Source organism: Micromys minutus, assembly GCF_963924665.1.
Source record: "Micromys minutus genome assembly, chromosome: 22".
Taxonomy (NCBI): domain Eukaryota; kingdom Metazoa; phylum Chordata; class Mammalia; order Rodentia; family Muridae; genus Micromys; species Micromys minutus.
This window is the reverse complement of record NC_137957.1, coordinates 13,645,003-13,665,708: the sequence shown is the minus strand read 5'-3', so window position 1 is coordinate 13,665,708 and position 20,706 is coordinate 13,645,003. Positions and strand designations below refer to the sequence as shown.

Here is a 20,706-nt window from a genome sequence, read left to right as displayed (position 1 = left end):
AGTAAGAAATTCAGCCAAGAGACTTTAAAAACAAAAACAAACAAGGGCTAGAGGTATGGCTCAGTCAGTAACATGTCTGCCCTGCAAGCACGGGGCCTGAGTTTGTTCCCTACAGCCCACAGAAATCAACTGGTTATGGTGCTACATACTTATAATAGAAACAGTGGGGAATTAGGCAGGCAGAACTCTTGGGCCTTTGGCCATAAAGCATAGTGTGATATAAAGTGAACCTAAGCCAGTCCTTGTCTCATAAAAGAAGATGGCTAATATCTGTAGAATGACACCTGAAGTTGACCTGTGGTTTACACAAACACACACACACACAAAGGAAATGGGGGACACCATGAAAAAAAAAACTTTTATGCTACAGGCATATATGAGAAAAAAAAAACCAAAATAATAGTTAAAAGAATAAGTATACATCAGAAAGAAAGTATATTGAAAGCTGTAAGAGGAAAAAAAACACTATATATATATATATATATATATCACTCAACAAACTAACAGCTGACTTCATTTAGAAATCAGAAATGTTTAGAAATTAGGAAACATTAAAAGTTAGAGGCTGGAGCAATATATTCCAAGCCCTAAAAGATTATGATAGCCAGCTTGGAATAATATACCCAGCAAAACTACCCACAATAGTCGAAGGAAAAAGAAAAACTTTCCACATTATAAACAACCTAAAAAAATTATATCCAGCAAACAAACCTAAAGAAAATACAGAAAGTGACATCTCGGGGCTGAGTAGAGAACTGTGCATAGAGGAGAGACTGTGGAAGGAGACATGAAGCCATCATTATTAAAACACAAAATACAACTCAGAACACTGACAACATCAAAATCAACAACACAATGACTACATTTCAATAGACTTTAAATATCAATGGCCTCAACTTCCCATTCAAAAGACACAGGCTGGCAGAATGGATCAAGAAAACCCACCCCTCTGTTCTCCACAGACACCAACCCAAACTTTAGAAATGGGCTCCGCCTTTCTTTGAGTGACAGGATGAACAAAAGTGCTCCGGTCAAATGGAGTATGGGGCCAGGAAGAAGATGAGTGTCACTGTCCTAATATTTGACAAAATAGACTTCAAACTAAAACTAATCAGAAGACATTAGAGAGACTCTTCGTTTGAACGGAGGGAACAGTTAACCAAGTAGATATTGCTATGTTTGTTTGCATATATAGATATTTGTACACATGTATATTATATTCATCAAACAAACCTAAAGTGTATGTGTGTGTGTATCTATACACAAATGCATACGTATATGTGCCAAACTCAAGGCACTAAAATTCAAAAAATGATGTCCTATTGGATATAAAGATACAGATGAATGAATAGACAGGTCATCTGGTTAAAAGAAAAAAAACAGCAGTAGAAACAAGTGACATCATAAATCAAATGAACTTAACAAACACCTACATATATTCTACCTAAAAAACAAAGAGTACGCATTCTATTCAGCAGCACAGAAAAGCTTTTCTAAGGAAAAAAAAAAAAAAAAACTACATGCCTGGACACAAGACAAATCTTTATACAAACTTGAAAAGATTAAACAACTCCTTGTGTCCAATCTAACCACAATGCAATAAAACTTAAAATTAACAACAAACAGATCTTGAGATGAAACAGCCCATTACAGAATAATGAGTGAGTCAAAGATAAAGTCAAGAAGGAAAAATTTCCTGAGAGTAAGTTGAAATGAAAACACAACATAGCGAAATGTCTGGTACACACTGAAAGTAGTCCCTACTGGGAGATGAATAGCTCTAAGTGCCTAGTCCTCTCAGCACCTGTCTCTGCACCTGTCTCTGCACCTGTCTCTGCACCTGTCTCTGCACCTGTCTCTGCACCTGTCTCTGCACCTGTCTCTGCACCTGCACAAAGTGAGCTGTTTCTGACAGGGTGGTTGTAAAGACCATTCAACCACTCTTTACAAGATAAGGTGGCTGCTCCAAAAAGGAATTGTTACTATTTTGTAGACAAAATGTACTAAGTAGGTGATCTGTTTTTAAAAGTTTCTATTCTGTGACAGTTTTTTATAGCTTTCTTTGTATGTGACAGTCTCTTCTATACCTTTTCCTTGTATCTGGAAGCCATGCCTAGAATAAATATTCAAACAATCCAGACTGGATCAAGAATAAAAAATGAAAAACAAAAAAAACCCAAAAAACAAGCACAAGTAAATGACTTAATGATGCAGTTCAAAAATTTGGGAAAAAAATAGGAACAAACTACAGAGCTAGTCAATGGCAAGAAATAATAAAAAATTAAGGCAAAAATCAATTAAATAAAAACACAAACCAATATAAAAGGATGAATGAATCTAATAGCTGGCTCTTTGAGAAGATTAACCAGACTGACAGACCACTTAACTTCAGCCCAATTAACCCAAAGGAAGAAAAGAAAGAAAGAAAGGAACACAGGAACAGACTTAGAAATGAGTATGGAAATATTTCAACAGATCCTAAAGAAAGGCAGGTTATTATTAGAGAATACAAACTAGCATTCTGTTGAGCTGGAAACCCCAATAGCAACAGCTGAATTTCTAAATATGAACTGCCAACACTGAACCCAGAGGCCAAAAAACTGAACAAACCCATAATAGAGGAAGAGGTTGAAATAGTAATTAAATCCCTCCTATACTAAAAAAAAAAAAAAGAAAAAAAAATCTAGGACTTGAAGAAGTCACAGCAGAATTCTACCAAACTTTCATAAACCATCTATAGTCAATCTGTCTTGAACTATTCAAACAGTTAGAAACAGAAAGAGCACTCTGAAACTATTTCCACAATGCTGATACCTCTCTAATACCAAAACTAGGTGAAGATACAGAAGAGGAGGAGGAGGAGGAGGAGGAGGAGGAGGAAAGGAGGAGAGGAGGAGGAAGAGGAAAGGAGGAGAGGAGGAGGAAGAGGAAAGGAGGAGAGGAGGAGAGGAGGAGAGGAGGAGAGGAGGAGGAGGAGAGGAGGAAAGGAGGAAAGGAGAGGAGGAGGAGAGGAGGAGGAGAGGAGGAGGAGGAGAGGAGGAGGAGGAGAGGAGGAGGAGGAGGAGAGGAGGAGGAGGAAAGGAGGAGGAGGTGGAGGAGGAGAGGAGGAGGAGGAGGAGGAAAGGAGGAGAGGAGGAGGAGGAGGAAAGGAGGAGAGGAGGAGGAGGAGAGGAGGAGAGGAGGAGGAAAGGAGGAAGAGGAGAGGAGGAGAGGAGGAGGAGGAGAGGAGGAAAGGAGGAAAGGAGGAGGAGGAGGAGGAAAGGAGGAGGAGGAGGAGGAGAGGAGGAGAGGAGGAGGAAAGGAGGAAGAGGAGAGGAGGAGAGGAGGAGGAGGAGAGGAGGAAAGGAGGAGGAGGAGGAGGAAAGGAGGAGAGGAGGAGGAGGAGAGGAGGAGGAGGAGAGGAGGAGAGGAGGAGGAAAGGAGGAGGAGGAGGAGGAGAGGAGGAGGAGAAGGAGGAGGAGAGGAGGAGGAGAGGAGGAGGAGGAGAAGGAGGAGGAGAGGAGGAGGAGAGGAGGAGGAGGAGAAGGAGGAGGAGGAGGAGGAGGAGGAGAGGAGGAGGAGGAGAAGGAGGAGGAGAGGAGGAGGAGGAGAAGGAGGAGGAGAGGAGGAGGAGAGGAGGAGGAGAGGAGGAGGAGGAGAAGGAGGAGGAGGAGGAGGAGGAGGAGGAGAAGGAGGAGGAGGAGGAAAGGAGGAGAGGAGGAGGAGAGGAGGAGGAGAAGGAGGAGGAGGAGGAGGAGGAAAGGAGGAGGAGAGGAGGAGGAGAAGGAGGAGGAGAGGAGGAGGAGGAGAAGGAGGAGAAGGAGGAGGAGGAGGAGGAAAGGAGGAGGAGAGGAGGAGGAGAAGGAGGAGAAGGAGGAGGAGGAGGAAAGGAGGAGAAGAGGAGAGGAGGAGGAGAGGAGGAGGAGGAAAGGAGGAGGAGAGGAGGAGGAGAGGAGGAGGAGAAGGAGGAGGAGGAGGAGAAGGAGGAGGAGGAGGAAAGGAGGAGAGGAGGAGAAGAGGAGGAGGACGAGGAAAGGAGGAGGAGGAGGAAAGGAGGAAGAGGAGGAAGAGGAGAAGGCAAGTAAGTAGGCTACAAGGCCAATATCCCTGGTGAACTGAAACTCCAAAATGCTCAATAAAACATTTGCAAACATCAAAAAAGAATTTCCACCATGAACAAGCGTGCTTCATCCCTGAAGGGCAGAGACTATCTTGGGGTTTCTATAGCTGGTATCAAACATGACCAAAAAGCAAGTTGGAAAGAAAGAGATTTATGTAGCTTACACTTCGACATTGTAATCCATCACTGAAGGAGGTCAGGAGAGAAACTCACACAGGGCAGGAACTTGGAGGCAGGAGCCTTGGAGGGTGCTGCTTACTGGCTTACTGTCCCAGGGCTTACTCAGCCTGCTTTCTTGTAGAACCTAGGACCACCAGCCCAGGAATGGCACCACCCATAATGGTTGGTCCTCCCCCATCAATCACCAATTAACAAAAGCCTTACAGGTGGATTTTATGGAGGCATTTTCTCAATTGAGGTTGCCTCCTTACAGACAACCTTAGTTAGTTTGTTTGTTTGTTTGTTTGTTGCTGTTATTTTCTTGCTTTTTTTTTAAACTCTAGTTTGATTTAAGTTGACACAGAACTAGCCAGTAAGTGGTTCAAAATACATAAGCCAATAAATGTATTAAACCACATAAATGGCCTTGATATCTCAATAGATGAAGGAGAAAAAAAAAAAAAAAAAGCCTTTTACAAACTCCAACATGTACTGATGATAAAAGCTCCAGAGACTGTAAGGCTAGAGGGAACATCCCTTAACATGACACAAGCTATACATGAGAAACCCATAGCCAACATCATGCTAAATGGAGACAGGCTTGTATCAGTCCCACTAACGTCAGGAACGAGACAGAGGTGAACACTGTGACCCTGATGCTTTTAAATACTGTGCTGTAAGCACTGGCTGGAGCAATAAAGCAAGAGAGAGAAATGAAAGGGATTCAAACAGTGAAAGAAGACAAACTTCCTGTTACAGGTAACATAATTGTATATATTCACTATCCCAAACATTCGACTAGGAAACCTCTAGAAATGATGAACAAATTCAACTCTTTGTTTATCAAAAGGCTATAGAATCAACTTGCACAAACCAATAGCCTTCCTACACCACCAGCAAACATACAGGGAAGTATCTCACAGACACTGCATGACAGCCTCAAAGGGGGGAAAAAAACTAAAACTAAACCTAACCAAGGAAATAAAGGACCTCTAAAAATCAAAAGTTTAAACCTCTCAAAAGAGGAGAGAAAAAGACTAGAAAATGGAAAGACAGTGCATGATCATTGGGTGATCAAATCAATATTGTTAAAATGACTGTCTTATCAAAAGTCATTTATAGATTCAGTGCCACTCCAATCACAATATCCATTTTATCCTTAAAAATAGAAAAGAAACTACTGTAAAGTCCATTCCATATGCAACCACAAAAGGCTGCAGATAGCCGACATAATCCTGAAGAAAATAACAGTGATGGCAGGGTTGCCCTTGCAGATCTGACTCGATATAACAGAGCCATAGTCATTAAAACAATATGGTACCAGCACAAAAACAGATTTGTAGGCCGGTGGAACAAAATCAAAGACCCAAGCATGAGGACACATGACTTCAACCATTCAATAAGTTGCCAAGATAACAAACTCATACTGTGGAGAAAAGAACATCTTCAAAAGCAGGTGCTGGGGAGCTGGGGAAACTGGGTGCCCACGGGCACAAGAATGAAAAAAAAAAAAAAAAAACTAGAGCCATTGTCTATCACCTTGCACAAAAAGTAACTCCAAATGGGTCGAAGACCTGAATGTGACACCCGAAACCCTGGCATTGCTAGAAGAAAATATAAACAATGTCTACAGGGTATAGGTATAGGGCAGACATTCTGAATAGGACTCTGGTTGCTCAAGAATGCCAAAAGTCTTCTGCACAGCTACAGAAACGACCAACTGGGTGGACAGGAAGCCCATGTGATGGGAGAGAATCTTTCTCTGGACAGATGGTTACTAGTTATACACTTAACAGACGATTACTCGTCAGAGTATATAAAGAATTAAAAATGCAAGGGATAGAAAAGTAAAAGGAAATGACCCATTTGAAAACTGAACCTTGGGCTTGAATTGAGACTTCTCAAAATAAGAAAGAAAAACTAAGAAAGATCTTTGAATAGGTTCATCATCCCTAGAAATTAGAGAAATGTCAATCAAAATGACTTTGAGATTTCATCTTACCCTAGTCGGAATATTAAAGATCAACAAAACAAGTGACATCAGATGGGATTGGAGGGTGGGGAAGAGGAAGCTTTGATTCCTGGTTGGCGTAACTGCAAGGACGGCCAATACAGAAATTCGTGTGGTGTGAGGGTCAATGTGCACTTTTTGAGAATTCTCCACACTGTGACATCCCTTGGTCTATGCCCAAAGGACTAGACAGGGGTTTGCTCAGCCATGTCTGTTTCTGCACAGTCAGGAAACGGAACCAACCTCTCAGCCATGTCTGTTTCTGCACAGTCAGGAAACGGAACCAACCTCTCAGCCATGTCTGTTTCTGCACAATCAGGAAACGGAACCAACCTTTCAGCCATGTCTGTTTCTGCACAGTCAGGAAACGGAACCAACCTCTCAGCCATGTCTGTTTCTGCACAGTCAGGAAACAGAACCAACCTAAATGTTCTTCAACAATGGATAGTGACCACGTGGCACGTATTCACCGTGGAACACTATTCAGCTGGAAAGAAAAGTGAAGTCATGAACGTGCAGCTAAGTGGATGGATAGAAAAGACCCTACTGAGTGAGGTAACCAGGCCCGGAAAGACAGACGCTGTATGATTGCTCACCAGCGGCTCTTAGCCGTTGATCGTCAGGATCAGTTGTTTTCAACTAGAGATAATTTTGCCCTTGATGGGAGAGACTGTTGCTGGTTGTAAAAGGGGAAATGCGGTGGCCATCTAACGTGACTGAAAGGCTGTGCACATGTAGAGATGCCGCTCAGACCCTTGTCTTTTGAGACATCTTCCTGGGTGGTCCTGCAGGGATTGCCCACTGTCTTCACCACCCCTGTCCGCGTTACTGGAATCACCAAGCTCCCAGGAGAAGGCCAGTATCTTATCCCCGTGTGGTTTGCTGAAGTCGTCTTGTGATTCGGTTTTTGTTGTTTAGCACGTTGATCCTAATGTGCATTACAGCTTTCTTTTTTTGAAATAAAAGTTGGTTCCTTTCATTTCTTTTAACAGAGCTCTAAATATCTGCTCCTTGTCTGTGACTTTCTGCTCTGTTCAATGTAAGAGAACATGCCAAACGCCACCACTGTCACCTCCCGCTCTGTGGTAGGAGATCGCCTTTGCAGGTGTAGATGGAGCTGTGTATACAGTAAGCGTCTACTGAAAGTAAGTTCTGTGCAACCTACCTTTCAAAGAATCGCTCGCCATGGAAACGTGGGAAGAGGGAATAACTGAGAATGTTTGCAACGAAGAACCAACATGTCTACCCTCTTAGTGTCAAGATGAACTATCTAATTCTCTTTAAGGAAGAGTAACCTAATTAAATATGCAAAATCCCAATGCCTTTCACCTGAAGGCACAGGAATTACAAAGCTCCCAGATCATAGCCTAATCTCAAGAAGTTGATGAACTTTTTAGGAAGAGAGACTTAGAAATGGCCAAAGCCTTGTATAGTTATTTATTTAAGAACATCGCTCGTGAAATTTAGAATCCACACTAAAATAAGTTTTATGTCTCTCATAAGAGACAAGGTATTTTGGATGAGCTGAGTTATGGGGTCGAAACCATGAAACACCAAAGTCATTGCACAGCCCTGCTAACCTGACTGAGGCAGCAAGAGGAAAACAAAAAGAGGAACACAGACTCACAAAAAGCTGTGATCAGGTCTAGTCTCTTAGAGGGGGAAACCTCGGCACCCTGGAAGCTCCGAGTCTTTGCTATAGAGTTGAACGAACAGAGAGGCAGGGCTTCTGCATAGAGCTGAGCAAGAAGCAGGAAAGAAAGCTTAGGATATAGATTTGTGAAACACAGTTTTACCGTATGGTAGGAACTACACGATACACTTCACCTCCTGAATGCAGTACTCTCCCTGCCTGCGATGGTTTTGAGGTATCACATCAATAGTGGCTTTTCCTCCCTATCCATCCCAATAGCCCGGGAAGTCATTCTTTTTCCTCCTGGCCCATCTGTGGTCTTATCCTAAGTTTTCCAATGAGGCGAAGGTATAAACAACTCTTACTACAAACACCTCTCCTGCAGGGCACAGGGTAAGAGGAGACTAGAGGGGGCGGAGGGATTCAGGAAGCCGAATCTATGTTCTCTTCAAAAACAGACGATCTGTTCAGTTAAACAAAAGTTTATGTAAAGCCGCTCCATCTCACTGTGCCGCAGAGCTTTATGGGATTTAGGTTATGGCCATGGGCGAGGTAATTTCCGAGACTTCAAAGTTAAACGCACTGCAGGAACGATTAGCGCCTTCCTGGAATTCAAACCGTTTCCAGCAGAATCCCATGAAGAAGAAATCTTGAAGGTAAGTTCACATTGCCCCAAGAATTCCATTGTGGCTGCAGAAATAGTGCTAACGGTGTCAAGGAAGCAAGATCTCATAGAAGAACAACTCCATCTTCCACTAACCCCATCCTCCCTGCCACACAGGCACACCTTTGTGTCTGAGGACAGAGGGTTCCTGTTGAAAGTTTCCTGTGGTGCTCAATGGAAGAGCATGCCTGAGAGTCCCAGAGGTGAGCAAGCTGTGTGTGGCATTGGATTGGAATTCTCTTAATGAAAGAGCTTATGTTCTCAAAGGACTGAAAAACGCTCCAGTTTTCTGGTGGTCTAGAATAAAATAGCATGGGGGGTCACGTGAAATATAGAGCATGCACACAGCTCTGCAGCATGGCAAGGGGTGCGCATGAACGATAGCGCATGCGCACAGCTGTAGCAAGCATTCAAGTAGAATGGCGCAGCCCAGGCTTGAAGCAGTAATTCGGTCACACCAACATCTACTGTTAAGAGACAGACCCGCCCGGACAAGCTCACATTTCACGGTCCTTTGTACACTCTTGTGATAGCGTATGTGCCTAAACTTGGTCAAGCCACCTACCTTTAGCATTATTTTAATGACCAGCATGCATTTGGTGTGTTTGTACATTTAGGTTTTTTTAACCCTGTTTTGGCTTTGCCTTTCCCAGTTTGCAGAGAACGAATCTGAGCTCATATACCTGGGCTGGCATTCTGCATGTCCTGTGAGTTGCTTTTGGCCAGTCCCTGTCTGGTGACTCGATGAAGATGGGGACACAGAGAAGACATTTAGAATTGCTCATGCCCGTTAACGTCAGTGTTCTTAGAAATCCAGCAAGAATTTTTGAAAGAATGGATAAGCGTGTAATATAGCTACTTGAGATAAAATGAGACCAGAAATCGATAGGTAGAAATCACGTCTCCATTGCTTCCGTCCTAACAGGTAAGTCCATCTCTGCTCCTGGGGCTGGTACGTCCTGGCTCCCGCACACTCATGACTTCTTACTGGGATGGTTCCAAGTGCCTTTAGAGCTGAGTCGTTCTAGCAATCAACCACAGCACAGCTGGCCTTTTCCTGAAATCATCTCTAATGGTCTACTCACCTCCGCGCATAACGAAACAAGGTGCCACAGGGAACTGAGGCTCGAGTATGTTCCGTTATTAGTGACGTTGATTGAAATAGTCACACCTGATTGGCCGGAATAAAAGAGAAAGCTCTGGACCTAAGAACTCCTTTTAAATTGAGCATTACCCTGTAACATACCCTCACATGCTCACCGAGATTCTAAGGGGTTTTCCTCACACGGCTCTCTTCTATGAAATGTGTAGCTATAGAGATTACATGCTTTTTACAGGACACACTGGTCCATGTCAGGCATATACTCATTGTTATGTAAACATTAGCTATCCTGTAATAGTAATTGTTCTCAGTAATGAGCGCAGTCTACAAAATGAGCTGTTCCACGAAGGGTGACTACGCATATTTGGTGTGGGTCTTCAGAGTCGCAGACAGATGACGTCACATAGATAATGGCGCAATCGATCGGCTAGTCTGGGTGTGACTTCCCAGTGACTCCATCACAAGCCCATAGCCCTTATTTTACTCCCAGAAATCCATTTTGTGCACTGTGACTTCCCACATTCCCCATGCTAGTCCTTTCCTCAAATCTCCAAAATCTGTACAACAAAAATGAGCCATGCATGTGACATAAATATCCGATTACTACATGCCTGGCACTAAGAGAAAAATATCACTAGGGCATGTTCTTTCTATGGTGAAATTCACTCAGTAGAAGGAAGGCACATACATGCACACACGCTCACACACAGACACATATATACACAGGCACACATACATATACACATATACATGCACACATATACACACACATATGCACACAGATGCATACATATAACACACACATACATATACATGCACACATATACACACATGCACACAGATGCATACATATAACACACACATACATATACATGCACACATATACACACATATGCATACAGATGCATACATATAACACACGCATACACACACATACACAAGCATAAACAATCCAGAACTAAGTAGAAACTGCATGAAAGAAACATGCTAAGGAACTCAGATACAAGAACTGTTTCCTCCAGAAGGAACAAAGGAAGAATCTGATGGAGAAAGGATGTTGGAGCCTACAGGAGGTAAGTAAGTTAAAAGCCTTTTCTTCACTACATCCTACAATGTCCCAGCTGCATCTTCACTGTTCTCAACACAGCCCATCTCCCCATTCCTATTGGACCAGCCTCATTGTCGTGAAAAAAAAACACGCCTTTGATCTTATCACCAATGTCTTTTTTCATGAGATATTCCTCAGGATCCTCCAACAGGGAAGAGCCAAACTTGCTCCTTTTCTCTTTCCCATCCCCCTTCCTCCCCAATTATTCAGCCTCCTCCTCCTCCTCCTCCTCCTCCTCCTCCTCCTCCTCCTCCTCCTCCTCCTCCCACCTTCAGTCTCAGGAGCCCTTAACAACTTGACACAGCCATATCCTCTAATCACATATGAAAGCATCTCATCCAGGAGCATTGTGATGTTTATAACTGTCATTTTCTCCCGTTGTGCCAACCAAACCACAGCCATTTTGAGAAAAAAAAAACAACTTTGTAACAGTATTCTATTTGTTCCATAGCTGGTGACAATGTATCAGCCACAGCACAATAGAAACGGTCAAAAAAAACTTTCTGAAAGGGACTGTTTTACCTGTTCTCTCTCTCTCTCTCTCTCTCTCTCTCTCTCTCTCTCTCTCTCTCTCTCTCTCTCTCATTCAGCTGATGTGGAGTAAGTTTACAAAATTTTAGAAGTTCAGATAAGTAGCGGTGAGAACATTGTCGCTTCTGTCGCTAAATTTACTGACTGAAAGCCTGTAGTGCCATAAGAAAGACAAACTAGCTGGGGAAACTCTGTGAGTGTGAAAAAACAACACAAACAACACCATGGACTGCTGGGTAGGGGACACTTTGGTCTGTACGAAGGCCGAGACTGTGTGAGGGAGCAGCGTGCCGTTGACAGAAGGAAAAGTTTACACGTTTAAGTGGGAGGGGTTAGGCAGGCACTTTTGGAGGAACTGTAATACCTGTGTGTCAGTAAAGTAAAAGGTTGTGGGTGGGGAGAAATCCCAGTGGGCACAGGGACTACACAAGTGTGAGGACTTGGGGGTCAGATTCCCAGGACCCATGTAAAAGCCAGATGCCGGGGTGCATGCGTGTAATGTCTGGGCTCCTGAGAAAAAGGAGGCAGAGACGGAAGAGTTCAGGAACGTGTGGGCCACCTAGTCTGGCATGCATGGCCACCAAGAACTAGACACCTCTCTCCACAAAGATGGAAGATGAAGACCAACATTCAAGGCTGAAGGTTGTCCTTCAACCCATGGAAGTAATAGCATGTACTCTCATTCATATATGCTCACACACATGTACAAACACATGTTTTAAAGAGAAGCTTATGCAAACACACACATGTATATACTATGTATGTACCAGGTAACACAAATAAAGGTTTGGGGGACATTTAGACACCTCCAGGTCCAGTACCTCCCCAAGTCTCCCTACAGCTTTCCTCAGAACACTCCCAGTTAGTCTGTTCGGCTTCTCATCTCTCACCCCCTTCCCTCCAACGAGACCACAAACACACAGTCACTCACACAACACCATACTTGTATTCAGAGCAAGAGGTGAGCTGCCTCCCATGAATCCCTAGTGGTGACATTACTAATTCATTTGTGTCCTTTGTTTTTTTTTTAAACCTTTGATCGGGAATCCCTAGAAAGAATGATGAAGAAGATACAGACTTCACCCACTCCATTTGGTGCCTCTCACTTTAAATCCACACTTCTTGTTTGCACCAGTGAGTTCTTTGAACATTTTTCCTGGTCAGCTAGCACCATGTCATGGTTGCCAGGAGAAGGCACAGGAGAAAGGCACTGACAGAAGATGGCTCCTCTTCTGGAGTACAATGAACATCTTCTGCCCCAGGAGTTTGCCCAGCTTCTGAAACTCCGATCATATGACGACTCCCTTTCTAGTTCTTGCAACATGAGCAGCCTCTCCTGTGCCAGGCTCCTTCCTTACTCAGAGCTTCTCCACGACCTGATTCCTGTAGAGCAAACAGCTTCTCCTCACAAGTCTCTCCAGCAAAACTCGAGTTCCAGGAACTCAGCTGATGCAGAAAGAGCACCTTCTGGGGTGCCCGGCCCCCACAGTGCCAAGTGTGTTCAGTGTGCTGTGAGCAGCAGAACTGAGCGGCCAGCAGCTTTCCTGACTCCTCGTGGGTGGTCCCCAAGTCAACTGCCCCCTTCTGCCAACAGCTTTCCCAGCAACGAAAAGGTTGCTTTACAGTAAACCCCAAAGGGCAAATGTCCAGTGCATTGCAGCACTGGGTCACAGCCCTGAGCTCCGTGTCACAGCCCTGAGCTCCGTGTCACAGCCCTGAGCTCCGTGTCACAGCCCTGAGATCCCATGTACTTGTTTGCAAACCCAGTCCTCACCTCACCTCACCTATCAATCGGATCTTGTTTTTTTTTCCCACGAAACAATTATGAAACTCCCCCAAAATTTCATTTTCTATTATTTGAATAAGCTCACTGATGCATGCTCTCACGGCGACTCATGTAAGTCCGTGGGTGGGAAGCGGGTACACAGACAGACCGGGGAGGGAGGTTGGTGGACCCGTGGCAGGAGCCGGAAACGCTCTCAGTGTTTTCAACCTCTTGAAGACTGTAACTAGGGACAATAAACTCCAGCAGTATTTGGGACAGATAAAAGGCGCACCACCTCAAGTTGAGAGAGGAGAACAAACACAGGAGAGATTGGATGGAAGGAACAGCGACCACTGACCCCCAAGAATGCAGTTTCTGGAAAACGTGCGCAAAGCGAGGACGGGAAACCCCGAGTCTCTTAAAACCGCGCATGCCCCGTGTCCCCTGCGTCTCCGCAGGCACCCAGGTGCACATTTTGAACATCTTGAACGTGAAACCATACAAAGTCGATAAAGAACTCCGTCTCCAGCAGCGGTGGAGGAGCGGTTGTCCTTTCCTCCAAAGTAGATGAGAAATCAAGAGAGTGATGAAGGACGAAACCCAGCAAAAGTATGAGTGAAAAATTAAATCCTATTTCTCAGCAGTTTGGAAAATGGAAGCTGACAGGAACGCCAAGGGGAATGACACAGGGTCACCGCCAGTGTCACCAGGAAGGTCACCGCGAAGGTGGATGTGGCTCTTGCAAGCATTCAAGTTAGTGTAAGAGTCTTGCTTTCAGGGTTTGGGATTCAAACGCTCACAAGGGTTAAATTCTCCATTCGCCAGTTGGTTCTGTTTCTTATTTAAAACAGTATGTTTTCCTTCAGAAAAAATCACATGATTGGGAAAGAGGTGGAGCATCTCAAACAAAAAGCCAAGGGATGTGGGCAGCTTTGACCGTTTGGGGCATTAACCAGTTTAGCATGGCTCAGCAGCCACCTTACGTGTATGTCAACTATTACGACGTAAGCGAAAGGCATTGAAATATGAGGATGTGTGTTTTCTGACAGGGAATGGTGACAATTTGAAGGGTCGGTTTTTTAACATGGTGGCGGGGAGTAAGAATTCGGAACAGATTGTCAACCAACAGGAACGTGCAAAAATGGTTTATGTAATTGGGGAAAAGTTGAAGCTCTTAAAAAAATGTTAAGGAAACTACCAATTTCCTGTTATTTCAGAAATATCTGTAAAAGCTAGCTAGTATCTTACAGAAAAGCATGGGGCAAAGTAAAGTGTGTTTTCCATTCGCTGTTTATTCTCTGAGACTTCCTAATCCTGTCTCAGATAAAGGACATTCTCTCCTAAGTAAGGGCTCTCTGTTTTCTCTTCCCCGGGGCAGCAATTCTATGGGACATTCTGGGATTCTGAGATTTTACGCAACCAGATAAAATGTCTTTGGTAAAGACTGTCCTTTCTTGCTAAGATTATCCTATCCAGATCAAAAATTATCTGTCTTGGTTTTAAAAAAAAAAAAATCCATGTAGGCCTGCATTATTGGAAACTGTTGGAATCTTTTCTAAAAAAAGGATTTTAGGCCAATGTAAAAACAATGCTAACCTCAGATATACAATGTCACTACCTTGTGTTTACTTTGGGTATAATCCCTTCATTGCAGAAGTATAGACTTCTCGAGGAATGTATTTTAATCTGAAGGATGTGCATGAATGACTTGCAAAATAGTGGATTGAAGGGAGGCCTGTGCTAGGGAAAACAGTCACTGTAGGAGAGCAACACCAATGTGTTAAGTGCTCTAGCAGAACAAAATTACCCAGTCTGTTGTCACACTAGTGATTAGCCAAGAAAGTCTGTAATCATTCTCGTTTTCAGGGAATGAGAATGAATATATATATATATATATATATATATATATATATAAAGATAGAATCAAATTCAGCAAAGGAAAGGTTCACAGGTAAGTGAGCATCAAGGAGTGTATGGTCATGTGACCCGGCCACGCCCACTGGTGTTCAGGACACTTACTTGAACAGCGGAGTTCCACAGACAACACATTTATATATTCCAGGATCTTTGTGATGTGTGTATTCTCCTTCAAAGGCACTGATAAACAATAAACAGATCGTCAAAAATATTAACAAGGTTAGTATTACTTCTTAGAGAGACACATTAATTTAAAAGACATTTCTTAGGTAAAGCTTTTCAGCGTTTCTTGGCCCTAAAATGAGAACAGACCAAACATATGGAACTTAACAATAGTAGTAATATACTTCATATATATAGCATATAACTACTCCAAACTAGTACAGGTTAAGTCAAAATATCAAACCATCTAGTAACTAATTCTTAGAATATTTTTTAAATAAAAAAAAAAAGCCCATTGTTTGAGTCACATAAAGAACATTATTACCTAAGATTTCTGCTGCCCCACACTATGCAAGAGAGGACCAGAAAATGTAGCAGGTTCCAAGCCATCAAGTGGAGGGAGTCTTTTTTTTTTTTTTTTTTTTGGTTTGAAAAGGAATATTGCAGCTTTAAAGGAATATTTTTTCCCAGTTAACAATCTTAAAGGCGAGGAGGTCACTCGGTTAATACAAATCAGCTGCGCAGCCCAACAAAAAGTCTGTGTGCTCCCCGGCTTGTTTTTATTATCGTTTCGCCCTCTTTACGAGGTCCAATTTTTTTTTATAAACAGAATTTTTAAGAATGACCTAATCTCTGGTTGTTTGTGTGCATTAAATCATTCTGCTAGCAACGCACACGGCATCGGTGGGCGGGAGGCCCGGGCGCTGGGATCCAGCCACCGCTGGTAGGAAGAAGGCACACCTTGTCAGAGCTTCGGTGTTTAGTAAACTTGGTAAACACTGAGTTCTGTGACTGGGAAAGCATGGTGTCTATTAGCAAGGATCCCCTGTGTGGGAAAGGGCTCTTTCAGCTCATGAATGGAGACACGGAGTTACATCATTAAGAAAGCTGGAGCAGAGCTGCATTCACAGACACAGGCCAAGCTCCATGGGATAAATTAAACAACAAAAAATCACTGGGCCTTGGCAAGTCACTTTTTAGCTGGAGTCAGCTGAGAGAGATTTTATTTTATTCACTAAAAACAGTCTTGGAAGTGAACGAACTATTTTTTTCCCCTTCCAGGATGTAGGGCGGACTTCCAAGGACCAAAGCCATGCAAGGGCAGTTATTGAAAATTTTTGACATTCCAACCACAAATGAGCCAATAAATACTTTCTCCACATGTGCTTCAAAAAGAAATCGGAGCGGGGTGGAAAGGAACTAAATTATGCTACCTTCTTTTTGCAGCCAAAACGTCTATGCTTTACAATGGCCACCTTCAAAATGCCAGCCTCCTGGCACAGCTCCATGTCCCTCATGGTTTTCCTTGCTGTGATGTCGTCCAAAAAAAAAAAAAAAAACAGGACCCAAATCTCTATTACTTCCACACATTTCATTGTAAACTGAAAACAGGCCCTTAACAAAAGTCCCCTGGCTTTATATAGATGGCACGTTCCCTGAGTGAAGGGAAACAGAAACAAAACTCAGCCTTAACCTACACAGTGACATTTCCAGCCTTTGCAAAAAGACAGTCATTTGCGGGCCTTAGCCAGTACGTATCGTTTCTTTAAAATAATCAACAGGGAAGAAGACTCTGAGGGGGAGAAAGTGGTGCTTGTTTGTCTGCCTGCCTGCCTGTCTCCTGCCTGTTTCCTGCCTGCAGCCTGCCTGTCTCCTGCCTGTCTGCCTGCCTGTCTCCTGTGTGCCTGCCTGCCTGTCTGCCTGCCTGTCTCCTGTGTGCCTGCCTGCCTGTCTGCCTGCCTGTCTCCTGTGTGCCTGCCTGCCTGTCTGCCTGCCTGTCTCCTGTGTGCCTGCCTGCTGTCTCCTGCCTGTCTCCTGTGTGCCTGCCTGCCTGTCTGCCTGCCTGTCTCCTGTGTGCCTGCCTGCTGTCTCCTGCCTGTCTCCTGTGTGCCTGCCTGCCTCTCTCCTGCCTGTCTCCTGTGTGCCTGCCTGCTGTCTCCTGCCTGTCTCCTTTGTGCCTGCCTGCCTGTCTCCTGCCTGTCTGCCTGTCTGCCTGCCTCCCTGTTTATTTTACTACAGCACACATTACCTTTCTGTTCCTTTCTCCTGAGTGACGTGGTACTGCAGGGGTGTCAGCCGCTTCCTCAGTTCCTGCTGGGAAAAGACCAGCTTACAGTTCTTTTTATCCCTACATGTCCCTGGAAAGAGAGGATATGGGAGAAAGAGCCATTTTAGCCAGAATCCTAAATACTCACTTTGGCTGGCCACCACAGCGCAGCCCTCTACAACCACCTGTCAATGACCAGAGAGTCCCTAATGGACCACAGAGTCTTACCTGAGCTGCCGCTGGTCTCCAGGTTCAAACAGAATGCACTTAAAAGATCCCCCTGGAGCAGCAACAATGGGCCACAGCCAAGTGTAGCACGTGATACCAGAAACTCACTGGGCATTTGTGTTTGCAGGATTGTGGTGCATCCTTTATGCCACCTGATACCTTGAGACCCCCCTCCCCTTTAAAAGGTGAATCCAATAGCATGCCTGCCTTTGCAAGTGTGTAGTGACTATGGACATATAAAGATCCATTCAATGATTTCGCAACTTGGTAGCCTAGCTTGAGGCTGTCATCAAACCACTGTCGTCCAAGATGACCTCCTACCATCCTATTTATTTTTCTGAGGAACCTAAACATACCTTTTCTACAGTGGGGGCTACTGTTTCCTACATGTCTATCAGATATCTAACTAGGTTTTTTGTGGTCTTTAGAAATGCAAGAAGGCTAGCAAGAAACTGTCAGGAGACTTCAGGGAAAGGTGTTTACTTATACTAAGTGAGATTCAAGAATTTCAGAGAGAGGAAGAGAGAGACAGAGACAACAGAAGAGACAGAGGAACGAAGGCAGAGACACAGAGAGAAACAGGGAAGAGAAAGGCAGGAAGAAAAAGACACAGACAAACGGAAGCTAAGTATGATTTTACTTCAGGGCTTGGGCTCTCCTGGCCACGTGCAGCTGGGAGGAGTTCCCTGATTAGTATCTGAACGTTGAAACAACTCTAATGTGACCTACAGCAAAGGTAACTTTATTTCGATATACATAGACTGCAGTGTTTGTATACACTATTTTTATTTTACCTGAGCAAGTGACCGAAAAGAGACAGGACAGCCATTACCCACTGCAGTAAAGGACCTTTCCTTGGCCATCCATCACAGTAGGAAAGCAATTTGCAGGTGGCCCTCAGCACAGAGATTTCCTACTATGTCTTGAAAGTTAGTCTTGGTATCCTGAGTATTAAATTCGACTTTTTCTGACTTGGCAGTGGAAACCCTTCCCACTGTTTACTTTTAAGGCACCTAACATAGACTATGAGATTATTGGAGTTAAACTTGGCAAGAATTAACTAGCCAGCTTATCCTGATTGTGGGACTGAAGAAGGGCTGTCAGAACTAGGGCCACCAAGACAGATGGCTGATTCTCCCGCCAGAAAGCCGGTAACCAGGGAAAGAGCAAACCAGAGCCAACACAAGATAACCTCAGCCAGGCCAGGGCCCACAGTGACCTCTGCTACTCTCCCCATCCTTTGCTGGTCTATAAAGGGACTCAGGAACAACTGGCACATCTGTAATATGAGGGCTCCCACCTCACTGAACTGCAGTTAACACCAGGCTCATCCTGATGTGAGAAACCCTGCTTACTGCTGTCCAGGGCAGAGACAGAGATGTCTCCAGGTAATTACCTGTTTGGCTTGAATGAAGCAAGGCTCTTTCTCAAACACCGGGCACCGAGTTCCCATTAACCTCCCTCACACACTTCTTACATTTTATTTTGCCTTTATTGATTTGTCAGAATGGCTGCCTGCTAATTTTGTCACGAAGCTCATTCATTACAAGCTTAATCTGACAAATTATCATGGCTAAAATTATTGGTTCCAAAGGGCTTGATAATTAAGATCTGAACAATTACAATTAAGCAAATCTGTCGAAACTATTTTAGGTTTAATATACGCTCATTCATACAAAAGGGCCAATTGTGTTCCCAACATGTCGAGAGCTCAGCCACCCATCTGTATGCTATTTGGTACAAGAGAAGCAGCCGCAGGTTTAAATTACATGGTATTGGATTGCAATTCCTTAACATTGGATACTTTTCTGCTTTTTTACCTTGAGTCATTTGACTGAGGAATAGAAGTTGCTTCAAGCACAGAGTCTTGCAAATCACTTAGGCAAAGATGTTTCTCTCTTTCTCATTCTCTCAAGCTTTCTCAAAAATTAAAAAAAAAAAAATCTCTCTTCTGAAGGAAAAGAATAAAGCCGCTGGTCAGTATTGATAAATCCTGTCATGTATTTATAGAGGGGGGTGTGTGTAAAATTGAAAACATCTGATTGAAGTAAATAATACAAACATAAAAGCTTTACTGGTGAATGGGGGGGTATTGAAGAGTCCTTATTTCATAGATTAGAAATTACTTTTGATCTAAACATTCTTAAAAACAGATTGTTTTCCGCTATGAGCCCACCTCATTAGCTGTGCCATGGAGACCCCGTTTTAATGGTGGACTTTGAAAGGGGCCCGCTGTACTCCTTTGTTAGTTCCCATCGTGTGGAGGGGGAGAAGCTGGCGCCCGGCTTTCTTTGTTTGTCTTTGAACCACGAAAGCAGCATTCACACAGATTTTGGAGGAATGAGCCCTATACCACAGCCTACACGTGATTTGGTTCTGGTGCACCTAAAGGTCGTCTTCCAAGTTAGTAAACTTTTCCTACATCCTGGCTTCTCAACCTTAAGTACAAATGCTGGTTCCTAGCTGTAAGTGAGATTTGTTCTCTGAGAAAGGCTGAGAAAGGCTGATGATTATGCAAAGTGATTGAACTTTATACTTTTTTTAAAAAAATTCTTTGGTCATACTGTGTTCACCAAATAATTAGGCATTTAAAGTATATATAAAATATCCATTCCAATATCGAAAGGAAGGCCATGCGTGTTAGAAACAGTTACTGTGACTCGTGTATTAAGCAAGAAGGTCAGATTCAATAAGAAGCTGTTCTCGATGGCAGTGGCAGTGACAGGCTTCTTGGACAACTGAAAGCCACACTGGAGCACTGAGTCCGCCAGCATCACCAACAGCAGTGTGCACAGAGAGAAGCCTCACGCCGGCTCAGGCCTCTGCTCCCCACCAGGCTGACTTTGCTAAAGGCACATGGTGCCAGGGCTGACTCTGAAGACATCATTTGAAATCCGAGCGTCCCTCATTGGGTGTCTGGTTTCCCTTTACTATCTTCACTTAGGGACCGTAATTTTCTCATTACACAGGGTAATTTAACATTAGTGTTATACGACATCTGTTCAATGACTTCTAAATTGGCCTAGAAGTATGTCAGGGAAAGAGGTATCCCTTTCTTGAAATGTTTAATAGCGCACTTTGAAGGCACAAGCCGGTGCACACACATGCAACACAGTGCGTCTGGAGGAATGATATTATCCCCTGTATATCTAATCACAACCCGTTCCCTATAGTGTGATTGTTACATGGATCAGATCTATCCTAAACCCAATCCAGACGTATTTAAATACAGAAATATGCCCGGGGTAGCCTGCTGAAGGGAAGAATTACACTGAAACTC

The 20,706-nt window shown here is 43.8% G+C and overlaps 1 protein-coding gene across 1 annotated transcript in view; it reads right to left on the bottom strand.

The window, feature by feature from the left end:
- The window catches only part of MSRB3 (methionine sulfoxide reductase B3), a 109,325-nt gene that overhangs the window by 51,220 nt on the left and 37,399 nt on the right, over nucleotides 1–20,706 (bottom strand). Inside the window, exons 3-4 of the mRNA XM_080935051.1 lie at nucleotides 17,181–17,289; nucleotides 15,092–15,169 (exon numbers count right to left, since the gene is read on the bottom strand). Of these exons, the coding sequence (XP_080791177.1) occupies nucleotides 15,092–15,169; nucleotides 17,181–17,289 (187 nt within the window). The remainder of the gene's footprint in view (nucleotides 1–15,091; nucleotides 15,170–17,180; nucleotides 17,290–20,706) is intronic.